The 12,919-nt window shown below is 42.8% G+C and overlaps 1 protein-coding gene across 24 annotated transcripts in view; it reads left to right on the plus strand.

Moving 5' to 3' along the window:
• Positions 1 to 12,919, plus strand: part of KIAA1217 (KIAA1217 ortholog) — a 464,836-nt gene that overhangs the window by 422,066 nt on the left and 29,851 nt on the right. For all 24 annotated transcript variants that reach the window (XM_041765783.1, XM_041765782.1, XM_041765799.1 and 21 more), the window contains one exon: positions 3,345 to 3,511. In XM_041765783.1, the coding sequence (XP_041621717.1) occupies positions 3,345 to 3,511 (167 nt within the window). The remainder of the gene's footprint in view (positions 1 to 3,344; positions 3,512 to 12,919) is intronic.

Below are 12,919 nucleotides of genomic sequence, written 5' to 3' on the forward strand. Positions count from 1 at the left end.
TCCTGACAGGATACATTAAATTCACATCAAATTTGCATTAATAAGATTCCTATTACAATGTACTTGACCTAAGGCAGATCTGGTAGGAGAGAGGGGGAAGGGCGAAGTGCAGAGAAGGAAGTGAGGTTGTGCAGACTTGTCTGGGAGTGTTGGGAGCAGAATGCGAGCACCTCCCATGTGGGTGTGGAGAGTACATCCCAGGCCCAGTGCCCCTCGTCTGAAGGGGAACTCATTTGACACTCAGGGTTCCCACCCACCAAATCCAGCTCCATCCATAGATTCTGGGGCCCCTGCCTCTAGGTCTCAGGCTATTGCTGCCAGCCTCGGCTTTTCCACTTGCTGACCCTCCAAGGGGAGGAGGGGAGCCTGGCAGAGGCTGCCCCTGCCCACTCTGCCCAGAGAAATAATAGTCACAGTTAGCCAGAGCGGGGGTTCTCTGTGTGCCAGACATTGGGATAAGCAGTTCACATGTGTTTATTCCATTATCCTACACAATAGCCCATTTACCCACTTTACAAATAAGGGAACTGAGAAAGATGTCACCTTACCTACCCGAGGTCACAAAACTAGGAAGTGGGTACTGAGAACAATTTCCAGGATTCTCATTTAAATAATTGAGTGGATAATACTGCCACTGGTTAAAATTAGACCTACAGGGACAGAAAGAAGTTTAGGGAAGATGAAGAGAAATAATGAATTTGACCTGCTTGCAGAAGAGCCCTGGAGCAATGCAAAGGTATTGGTATGCTTTTCCTAGAGGAGAGGAGAAGCTTCCTAGGAAAACATACCAGGATTTAAAGGATTGACTGAGGAAGAAGGAAGTGAGTGATAAAGCCCAGCATCACCCCAAAGAGGTGTCATGTCAGCCCAGCATCTGTTGGGTGGACACCTGACCACTGGCCATCTTAGAAAGAGCCATCCAATGAATCATGGAGTTAGAAATTAGATTTAGTGGATTAGGTTATAGGTGAAGAAATTTTACAAGTCAGTGTAGATTCTATAAAAACATTTGGTGGCAAAGGATACTTTCTACAACCGATGATCAGCATTCAACTCTAATAGATGGTGTATCAACTCTGGCCCCTCCTCCATGCGGGAGACGAGTAGGGTGCTCTGGTGCCCTCACTGTGTTAGGGAGGAGAGGGGATGTAGAAGGAATGAATGTGTGCCTTCCGTTGGCTGAAGAATAGCAGAACAGTTCTTTAATACCAAATGGGAGGTAGCCAGCTACTAGCTAGCACTGTGTCGTTTTCGTTGGAGAAATACCTTGATGGTATCATTTGCCGTGCACGTGATGTATGGTGTCAGTGTGTGTTTGCACGTGCATGTGTGTATACATGTATGTGTGTTGGCGTGCACATGTGCCTATGCTTGTGGGCGTGGAGTGACTCTAAAGTAACCAGACTGAATGTAAAAAAAACTTCTAATTCATTATGATCACCCTCAGAATCACCCTCAAGTCGAGTGACTTTGAAGGTGCTTGTTAATTCTGACACGCTGGTGTTATCGGAAATGTCACTAGATGTTCTTTTTACTGAAGACCTTCATGGTTGGAGAATGTTCTTTGGAACAGTTGCAGAGATGGCAAATCTTGCTCTGCAGGGGATGATTTCGATTTGACCAAAAGTTGGTCATCACCGTGACTGGTGATGATAGGAATGGCCCGCTAGCTTGTACAAATAACAAACAGCTCTTTGTCTGTCCAACTGGGATTCCTTTGGAAATCCTTAAAATGCTTTTGGTTCTGCCCTCCTGACTTCCCCAAGGGGGCCGTGAGAGGGCTGGGAAGCTGGTTCTGGAGGGTGAGGAACTTGGTGTGCCATCAGCTCTCATTGACATTGCGGAGGGCAAGCAGAAGGACAGCTGTGAGCACTCCCTCGCTCACTGGCATGCCATCTAGCCATCTAGCCCCTGGCAGCCGCTCTACCAAGGCTTGCAGGGCTGTATGTGCAAGGAAGGATTCCCCTGGTTTGCTGAGCCCAGATGGAAGGAGAGGCCACTGTGCTGTATCCTCTTCAGAGTATGCAAAGCAGCAACAGGGTTTGGGCCTGGAAGGCCTGCCCAGCCTACTGCAAACCTTCCAATTTGTCCTTTACAGAAAAGAGAGTTAACCAGAAGAGGGTGTGTGTGTGCGTGCATATGTGGTGTGAACTCAGTCTACTCTGGAGGCCTCTTCCGGAGAACTGCATTGTCCTATAAAAACAATAGCACTTCCTTTTGATTCCTGTACCTTGCTGATCCTGTAAGTGCGACTTGGGATCCTTTTGGAAGCATTTTCCGAAGCACACTTGGTCAAATCAGGCCCTTCCCAGATGGACTTAAAAATCCATGTGGCTTAAGTTGGACCCAAGGAGCACAAGTATGTGGCAGCTAGAAAACTAATTAGGAACAATCTTTTTCTGCTACCTTTTTTGATTCCTCTCCTAGAGAATTTTTGAACAATGCCTGATTTTTCTCACTAAAGGAAATGTGAGCAGAAGTCCTGCTTCTTTGGATCTGCAAACCTGAAGGGATTCATGAGAGTACCCTGTTCTTATTACTTGCCCTTGGTGACTGGGTGAATCTGCCCAGAACTAAGTGCATGTTCTCAGGATACATTTGCTTGCAGGAAGTAGTCATGTAAGCACCCTGTGTTAGATCCCAGAATTCTAAAAAATATTTATCTATTATAAAATTATAGATATTCACTATGCAGATTTAAAAATAAAAAAGTGGGGATCCCTGGGTGGCGCAGCGGTTTGGCGCCTGCCTTTGGCCCAGGGCGCGATCCTGGAGACCCGGGACCGAATCCCACATCAGGCTCCCAGTGCATGGAGCCTGCTTCTCCCTCTGCCTGTGTCTCTGCCTCTCTCTCTCTCTCTCTCTCTCTCTCTCTCTGTGACTATCATAAATAAATAAAAATTTCAAAAAAAAAAAAAGTGGTAATAAAAAAACTTAAGAACTCAGGGTGCCTGGATGGCTCAGTCAGTTGGGTAACTGATCCTTGATTGATTCTTGATCTCAGCTCAGGTCCCGACCTCATAGTCATGAGTTCAAGCCCTGCATTGGGCTCCACATCCAGAGTAGAGCCTACTGAAAAAAAAAATTGTACATACTGCTCTGCGATCTGCCTTCTAGAATGTGACATATACAGACTACAAACTATAACTTTGCATGAATGTTCCATAATTTAGACCCAGTTTCTTTGTTTGTTTGTTTGTTTATTGCCATTTAGAGGACCAACATAATTTAAAATTTTTTTCATACTGAAGGAGTTACCAGTAATCTGTATTGGGATGGGACTCAGAGCCTTGACTTTCCTTTCTGGGATGCTTCTTAGGTTTTTGGCTCCTCTTTTTTCCTAGGAACGCTCCATGTTTCTGGAGGGAAGACTCTCAGTGCTCTGGAGTCCTCCGGGCCACCCAGCCAGCCCCTGCCTGCCAGCACCTCGGCCATCCACATGAGCCTGCTCGACATGAGGCGGAATGTGGCTGAACTCAGGCTCCAGCTCCAGCAGATGCGACAGCTCCAGGTACCGACCAAATTTTGTGTGGACGATGTCCTCTGTCTTCGTTCCCCAAAGTCAGTTTTCTCCTCCCTGATCACCTCTGACATCCCTAGCCCCTCAGCACCTTCCTGGCGCTCTCTCTACGCTTTGTTCCCAAGAGCTAATTGAAGACCTGAAGAGTAGCCCCATAAATGCATGGTTTTCTCTCTCACACACATAAAATTGGTCTGGAGCCTCCCACTGCAACTTGAGTCAATCTATAACCACTTCTTGAAGCTAGGCATGCTTTTACACATGAAAAAACCATTAAACATCTGTTTTTTGGAGGAGAGCTGGGAAGAGCAAAGCCTGTGGAGCATTCTAATAGCCAGTTAAGACTTCCTGCTTACAGTGTTTCGGCTCCTTGCCCCTCCTCAGTGAGAAGGCGCAGAGGTGTGACAGGCTGCACGCTGTTTTTGCAAGGAACCAGCATGTATTTAGAAATGTGAGTTTAGACTAGAAGATGAATTCATAAGGCAAAGAAGTCATAGTGGAAGATTTGTTGAGAAACACATCTGCATTTTATTTGGATAGGGTGTCCCATAATGGTTTCCTTACCTTTGTCCATTGTTCAGGAATCTATGAACTATGTAGGATTCGAAGGGGGTGGGGGATGACCCTTTGTGTCACTAATCTTGGTGAATCTGTCCCATCAATCCGATGAAGCACACAAATGTATTGTGTGGTTCTGAGTATAAGGAGTTGGGGTTGGGCATTTCTTTGAGATGGCTTTATGAGACCTTTATGAGATGCTTCCTGTGTCAGCCTCAGGCCCCCCTACCTTGATGGGAGGTTGATCATCGAGGATGTAGTGCTGGTTTAGACTACCCCCAGGCATCTTCCCTGACTTCAGGAAGCTTATAATCTAAACAGCGAGGCATCTTCAGCTCTCTCATCTGAGCTGGTGCCACAGCTTCTCTCTCCTTTCAGCTCACTTGTGGCCTGAGCCCTACATTTGTCACCACCTCATTAAAGCTGAGATGGTGATTTCCTCTCACCCTCCACGTACAAGCAGAACAAACAGAAAGGCAGCAGCTTGAGAGCCCTGACCTGGGGCCTCCACTGTGCATCATGAGCACTATCAGGACAGACCACATTGCTCAGTGTTCAGGTCCCCAGAGGCTACTGTGTCTCCCAGGCCACGTCCCAGATCTTTTAGACAGCCCACGCAGAGCCATCTCGGGGCTCTTCTGAATCATCACCTGCCACCTTTTCCCCACCTTTCACCTTTCCTTCTCCTTGGTTTGCAGTTTCAAAGACACGTTGCGGTGAAGGGGAGTGTACGGGTTGGGCTGAGGGTGTGTGCCGGGGTGACAAAGTCCAGTGTCCGTGGGGTCCGGGCAGTAACTTAACAAGTGAAGTGGAGGTGGGGCAGTGATGAGTTGGCCTTTCCTCAAAGATGGTCACCACTCTCGGCTCCAGCCACTTCTCAACCTGACACAATTCAAGGCTAGTGGTGTTTGGGAAATAGAGGTTTTATGTGACATTTTTGTATTCATTCTAAAAAAGGTTGGAAAGTAATTAAAAACCAGACATTTAGTACTCAGCAGGCCAAATGACAAATGTGCAGGCCGGGGATGGGTCTGTCCCATGGCAGGTTCTTCCGTGGGAGTTTTGGAGGGGACGCCCCTTCTGCCATGGCTCCTGCCTTCTAATGCCACCTGCTGGCTGTGTGGAAATGATCACTCCTCACTGGACCCTCCCAAGAAAAAAATTCCTAAATATCATTTGTGCTCTTTCCCAAGTGAGCATTTGTTGGTATGGGGAAGGGGTGGAGTTCCTTTAGCCTGAGCACCGTGCTTCCTCTGAAGTGTGGCACATTTCATATGGAGGCTGATGTGCGTGGCTGTGGCATCACTCTGGCCTTGTTTGGTTTTCTGGCCAGCTAAGGATGGGAGTCCTCACAACCCGCCACGCCTCCATGGGAACCTTGAACCATGAGAGCTGAGTTTCCAAATTCTCACTCCTCAAGAAATGCAGTTCTTCAGTTGAGGTCTGGGAATGCTATTGCCATAGGATTGCTCAGCCTCTTTGGCTTTGGGGGTGTAAAGAAGAGTGAGCCGATGTGTTCTCGAGATTTGAAGTTTGTGGAGGCCTAAAGAGCAGATGCATAGGGAAAAATTAAACATTTTGCTTCCCAACCTGATGGCTATTGTTTCTTTGCATTGTGTCTTTGCATTTCCTGTGTCCCCATCAGCTTTCCAGCCTGTCAGTCCTCTGTCTTACTTTCAGTCAGGGGAGTCTATCTACTTAAGACAAAAACAATTTAGAGTAATTAAGCCATCTCAGCACCAGTTCTCCTTTAGCATATGTATTAATACACCAGAAAAGAAGTGCAACCCCAAAGTGATTATAAGTCCAATAATGGAACTATCATTAGAGATATACGAAACTCCGTAGAATAGTCTCCAAAGAACAAAAATTGAATTAGAAATTCAAATGTTCTTTGAACTGTGTTATAAAATAGTGAAACTGAATGAAATCTTTTGTGCTTGGCAACCGGCTCCAGTAATTAGATAATTACATCACTGGAAAATCCTAGACTGTAGAGCATATCCTATTTGAGCATTTTATTTTCAGAATTGATGGATTATTCTCAGAAATAGAAATTGGATGAGGACACAGTGGGATGGGTAGTTTAAATAGGGCAAAAAGAATGTCAAGGGAGGCAAAAAGAGCCTAAGCAAAAGATGAAGACCACTAAAACTCTTTTCATGCAATTCCCTCCTCTCCAATTTCACATGAATTATTGGTCTAAGAGAGTGGTTCTCAATCCTAGCTACCTATTAGAATCCCCTGAGGCCTTAACAAAATATCAGTACCTGAATACCACTGCCAGAGTCTGACTTCATTGGTGTGAACAAGACCAGGCACTGGTGATTCTAGAATGCTCTGAGGTAAGAACTATTGCACATGGGTATTATGAATGCTCAGTCCATTTAGACACCTCTTGGAAATATCGAGGTCTCAGTCAACTATCACAGGGTGAAACAGAAACAGATAAAGTACCTACCACCCTGTAAGTGTGCAAGACACACCCGATGACTTCAAAGCCCTGACTTCAAATGAGGCACCCCATTCACAGTAGCTAATAGAATGTTTTGTCTACTTAGTTATAAAAACTACAAGAGCTATATGGAACTTCTATGTTGTCATGTCCCCATTCTAAGGTAACAGTTGGGTCAGTTCTTAGATGGCAACAATGGACAAAGGAACAGATGAAGATCTTGTACCTAATAATTATTTCCTTCAGAAGATAATTATCTTTGTCCATTACCTATTCTGGTGTGATTTAGAAAAAGCTTACTTTTCCTAAATGATGAGCTACATGGTTTTTTTTTTTTTTCCAAAATGCCACAGTACTTGGATTTTCCCAAAGTAATTCCACATCCACCAAAGAGATTGCAGTTCTTCTGTTTCTCTCTGTGGGCTGAAGGAAGAGATAAGTTTCTAGAAGATATGGTACAAGTTCTGTGAGGGCTACATGAGATTTGGCCTAAAGAGAGAATGGAGATGTCCACTTCTCTAATTCCCACACTTTTCCTGCCTTGGTTCCCTTTTCCTTATTGTGCCCCCTGATAAACTTTCACAAAATGGGGTTATTCTGAACTTAATGTTCTATTCTTAAGACAACTGAGGATTTACTATGCTATCCTAAGAGAGAAAGGAGGTAAAATGCCAACATTAAAAAAAAAAAAAAAAAAAAAACCTAGCAGTACACAGAAACCTTGTATTTGAAATGATAAAATTCAATCCAGTTATCTTAAGGTGCCTTTTTAAATAAGATAGTGCCTTATAGAAATGTGCCAGAGTATCATTTATCTTTTGACATCCCCCCAAAAAAATGATCATGTGACTGTGCATCCCTATGCTGAGCAGATCTATTTTTCCTTACTGGGAAGAAATAATTAATGGAACTAGTCAGGGTTTGACAATTAGGCTGCCATACAATGCACCAAACCTAGATAGACCTTCACACAGAGGCTATCTAAGATGGGGAGTCATCTCCCAGATAACATGTGGTTGTGACTAGGCATCTTATACATTGTTCCCTATAGCCTGGGGAACTTAACCAGATATTCAGGAATCACTCTGGAGTCTGGCTATCATCATGAAACTCCCTGATTTACAGTACAACCCCTATTAAGTGTCACTGCTGGACAGAAAATCAGTCTCTCTATATGACACTGTTGGCTGGACTGATAGATTTTACCTAAGAAATTAGGATTCAATATGTGAGGTGGATGCCCATTTTGAGGTGGGTGGAATTAGTTTTAGGTGGTTTCCTAGTCCTGGATGTTGATAAAGACAACTTACTTGATTAAGTAAATATTTAATGGCCAACAACATTATTTCTGAGTATTTTTATAAAAATGTTAAGGCATAGCATTTAAAATAAATTTATGTTTCCAGAATAAGTGGGTAATTTTAACTGTACTTACCTTCCCACTGTTGACAATTAGAACACTGAAAAAAAATTTAAATATGTATGAAACAACTATTTCCCAATATTGGATAACAGACAACACAGGATTGTAATCCTTAGGAGTATAGAAGCAAAGGAAGTGAAACCTACACCTGACTCAGCTTTCTGCCTGGCGACACTTTTCAGATCATCATGTAGAAAGGAATGACCCAAGCAGAACACTGATGGCCTAACTCAGGAGATAAAATGAAAGTTTAGAGAGCTGAAACACCTAGAATTTGTGGAGTAGAATACCAAATAAGAGGAAGCTCTGCAGAGAGAAGCCTATATAATATAATCTATGGTCTGTCATTGAATAATAAGCCAAGCATGTGTTGTGTGAAAGACTACCAAGCCAGGCAAAAACAAAACGGGAGGCTCTAAGCTAAAAAATCCCCAGAGCTCACACAGGGCTGGGTACCTTGACAAGCAAGAGTAAAGAGGCTTCATTGATCACCTCGGGCATTCAGTGGAGATCAAAGAAGAACTATGTTCCTATCTTGGGGATAAACTGGTCCCAGAGTAAAGGCTACCCTAGATTCACCATAACAAAGCTGAAAATAGTAACTCAACCATCTTCCAGAGCAACTCCACCTGTAATGGAAAACAAAATCTGGAACTGCCTGTCCAGCACTCAATCAAAAATTACTAGACATGTGAAGAAAAATCAGCAAAGACTAATGACAAGAACAGCAGCAAGGACTTGAAGATAGCTATAATAATTATTCTCAAGATTTAAAGAAAAATATGAACACAATGAGACAAGAAATGGAAAGAAACAAAAATGGATCTACGTGTAACTTTCAAGAGCTGAAAAACAATATCTAAATGGACTTTATAGAAGATTTATTACTGGTAAAACAAAATATCAGTTAACTTGAAAACATAGCAGTAGAAGCTGTTCAAACTGAAATATAAAGAAAAAAAGATTGAAGAAAATGAATCAAACCTTAATGATTTGTGGAACAATATTAAGTGGTCCAGAGGAAAAGCATAAAATATTAGAAGAAATAATGGCTGGAGTTATTCTAAATATGATGAAAGCTGTAAATCCACAGACCAAAGAAGTTCAATAAACCCCTGGGGGAAGAAAAGGAATTAATAGAAAAGTTTTATAGGCAGCCAGAGGTTGGCAGGGAAAGGACACCTTACTTACAGGGAAATATAAATAAGAATTAACACCAACTTCTCACCAGAGACAAAAGTTAAGCCTGGAAAAATGGAATAATGACATCTTTACAGCATTGAAAGGGGAAAAAAAAACTCTTCAGAAAACAGAGGACACTTCTCAACTGGCTTTATGAATCTAGCATTACCCTAAGAGCAAAACCAGTCAAGGATATTATAAGGAAAGAAAATATAGACCAATATCCCTCAGGAGAACATATGTAACAAATCCTTAACAAAATATTAGCAATTGAATTCAGCAATATATAAAAAGGATAACATATTATCCTGGTTTTTATCCCAGGAATGCAAGATTATTTTAATATGAAAAAAAGAATCCTTATATTTGAACTTATTAAGGTAATAAAGGAAAAAAATCATACCATTTCATTAAATACAGAAAAAAAAATCCGTGACAAAATCATTGCTAATGTTAAGAACATTTAACAATCTAGTAGAAGGATGCTTAATCTGGTAAAGGATGTCTGAAAAACCTACAGAAACATAGCTAATGGTGCAGTACTACACACATTTTCCATAAAATCAGAAATCAGCAAGGAAGGCTGCTTTCACTTCTATTGAATACTGTACTGAATGAAGATCCTAGCCAGTGGAATAAGGCTCAAAAAAGAGAGAAAAGGCATACCCATAGGAAAGGAAAATTGGCTTTACTCCCAAATGGCATGGTTGCCTATGTATAGCATCAAAAGGACTACAAAAAGTTGCCACCAGAAATAAATGAATTAAAGCAAGTTCACCAGAATCAAGTCAATATGCAAACATACAAAGATGTGTTAGCACATACAACATAAATCCATGTAGTTGATTATCCATACAAATGGAGTACCACTCTGCATTAACAAAAATGAACTACTGAAACACATACAAGATCACACTGGATCTCAAAAACTATATACTGAAGGGAAGAAGCCATACCCTAAGGATTACCTATTGTGTAATTTCACGTATATGTCCCTGTAGAACACAAAGAACCCATCTATAGGGACACAGAACAGACTTGTGGTTTCTTTGGGCTGGAGTTTGGGGGGGACTAGTTGCAAAGGGTCATGAAGGAGTTTTGTGCATTTAAAATGGGTATATTTCATTTGTAAACTATACTTTAATAGACAGGGTTTTTAATTTTTTTTAAGGTTTTTTATTTATTCATCTGAGAGAGAGAACATGAGCAGAAGGAGAGGGAGAGAGGGAGTGGGAGAAGCAGACCCCCCCCCCACTACTGAGCATGGAGCCCAACATGGGACTTGATCTCAGGACTCCAGGATCATGACCCAAGCTGAAGGCAGACGCTCAACCAACTGAGCCACCCAGGTGCCCCAGTAGAAGGTTTTTCAAGTTAATTAAAATGTAGGCATCCTTGCTAAGCAAAAATAAAATGTAATGATATGAACTGCTGGTGACTAATTCATTTAAAGCATTTAGAGAGAGAGATGTTTATCTACATCTTGCCTCAGCTTAGCACTTCATGTGCTGCTGGGATGAACAGGGCAGTCCTGTGTCCTGGGGACCATGGCGGGAACACCAGGCAGGAGGGTGGGGGGCTCGAGGAAAGTAGAAGGAAAACCTGTGCTCACGCTTATTCCTTCACGATTAACCCATCATTTTCCGGGTGCCAGTACCGTGCTATGGAAAATCCCTTCTCTGTTCCCTCCAGCTGGCTCTGGGAAACCCCTCTTTCCAGAAGGAGGATCATATAACCTGGAACTCCAGGTGAAAACCCTGTTCAAGTGGAATAATTTACATGCAATATGCCATATTACCAGTCGCATAACTTGAATATTATGTAAGGTTGTATTCTCCTCCGACACCTGTGGGCTTCTGAGTAATGTCCTATTGAAATTTATTGTACAGCAGCTATGTGTTCGGTGCCCACTGTGTGCCAGAAACTGTGCTTGTGGCTGAGAATAACACAGACATGTCCCTGCCTTGTCAGAGGAGCCACTTGGGATGGTTGAACAAACTGGGTTGAATTCAAAACACTCGGTTCTTATCCTGATTCTGCCCTTAATTATGGAGTGACCCTGAACAAGCCACTTAACCTCTCAGGGCTTCACTTTTCTCATCTTCCAAATTTCAATTTTAAGAATTTTAAATATTCCAGTAATAATTTCCAGTGTGATAGCCACTGTTAATACCCACTGCTAACGGGACCATCTTTTTGGGAGCTTGTCTGTGAGATTTGGTGGGAGGGATTCAGCACAGAGGGCTGTGCCGCACAGCTTGTGGCACAGTGACATCATCTATCCTTTTGGGAATCCTTTTCTTAGGCCATAATGCTTATCCCCAGTGGCACATAAGAATCATCTGAGAAGTTGAAAGAATTCCCAATGCCCAAGCTGCACAGTAGACCAATTAAATCAGAATCTCTCGGGGGGATAGGACCCAGGTGCCAGTCACTTTTCAACACACCTAATCATCTATTTATTTATCCTTTGCCTACCTGTGACCCCTCTTCCCTGCACCCCTTTGAAATAAGTAGCTCCATGGGATTTGACACATGGCATTGAATTTAAGCATGCCATTTTGATTGCTGGCCGTGTTGCTGTGGGCATTCAACGATTACTACTGTCAGAAGGTCAGGGCATGAGAGTTGAGCCCAAGGCATATCTGAGCCTATGGGTCAGTCCATACGTCTACCATCTAGGAAGGAATTCCACATTGTCCTTTATCAGCATTACTACTTAAATCATGTATTTATCAATATTTATGGAGCACCTGCTGTGAGCAGCCCTGTGTCCTGGAGACTGTGGAGAGCAAAAATTAACGACATAGGGGTAATTGCAGGTGCAAAGTCCCTGTGGCAGAAAGGAGCCTAGCCAGTCAGAAGAACAGAAAGGACGCCTGTGTGGCTACAGCAGGGATTGCCGACTGCCTGTAATGTGAGAAAAGTGGTGATATGGAGAAGGGCCAAACTTCCCTGTGCCTTGTGGGCAGAGCTGTAGCTACAGAGAACATGGGAGGAACTTACCCTCCATGCATTGTTTCCATTCGTGGTGACTTTGAGCAATATACTGACTGTAAGACCACAATAAAAAGACACTATTAGCCAAAGCAATGAGGGCATAATTATGAGTCATTCAGAGGGGATAACCCAAGAGTAGTACATTTTCATTTGGTTCCCTTCCAGACAAAACTGCAAGCCCCACCCCTGGGGCCAGGTTTGTGCCAGACACTGTTATAAGCACTTTATGCCCTCGCTGAATCTCCATTACCAGCCTATGAGATATGAATGACTATTGCCCTTTTCATGGATAGCACAGAGAGATTAATAAGTTGCCCGCAGTCACATGGCTGCTAAGTGGTAAAACTAGAAATTGAACCCAGGCAATCTCTTTCTGGATGGCCAGTTAATCAGTACAGAGCTGATGTTGGAACATGATGATGGCTCTGCTTGTTGGCTCATGTTGGAATGTTTTATCTTTATTTAGCAAAACCGGAAGACAGGATGGGTTTTGAGTTGAGGGTAACATGGCAGATGGCATTTGCATGAAGACATCACTCCCATGTGGTGATACACAGTAATTGTATTACAGTCCATGAACCAGAAAACAAAACAAAACAAAACAAAAAACAATAACAGCCAACTGAAATTTCAGGGAAACTTTAGGTATAACATGATAGGTATAACACTACTGTCTTTGAGGCTGATTGAATAAATTCACTTGATGGATGTGCTATCATAAAACTGTCCTGCCCCAAAGATATACTTAATATAGGACTTGGAAAAAGGCTAAGCGTTTGAC

The sequence above is a fragment of the Vulpes lagopus genome, chromosome 8 (genome assembly GCF_018345385.1).
Source record: "Vulpes lagopus strain Blue_001 chromosome 8, ASM1834538v1, whole genome shotgun sequence".
NCBI classification, from domain to species: domain Eukaryota; kingdom Metazoa; phylum Chordata; class Mammalia; order Carnivora; family Canidae; genus Vulpes; species Vulpes lagopus.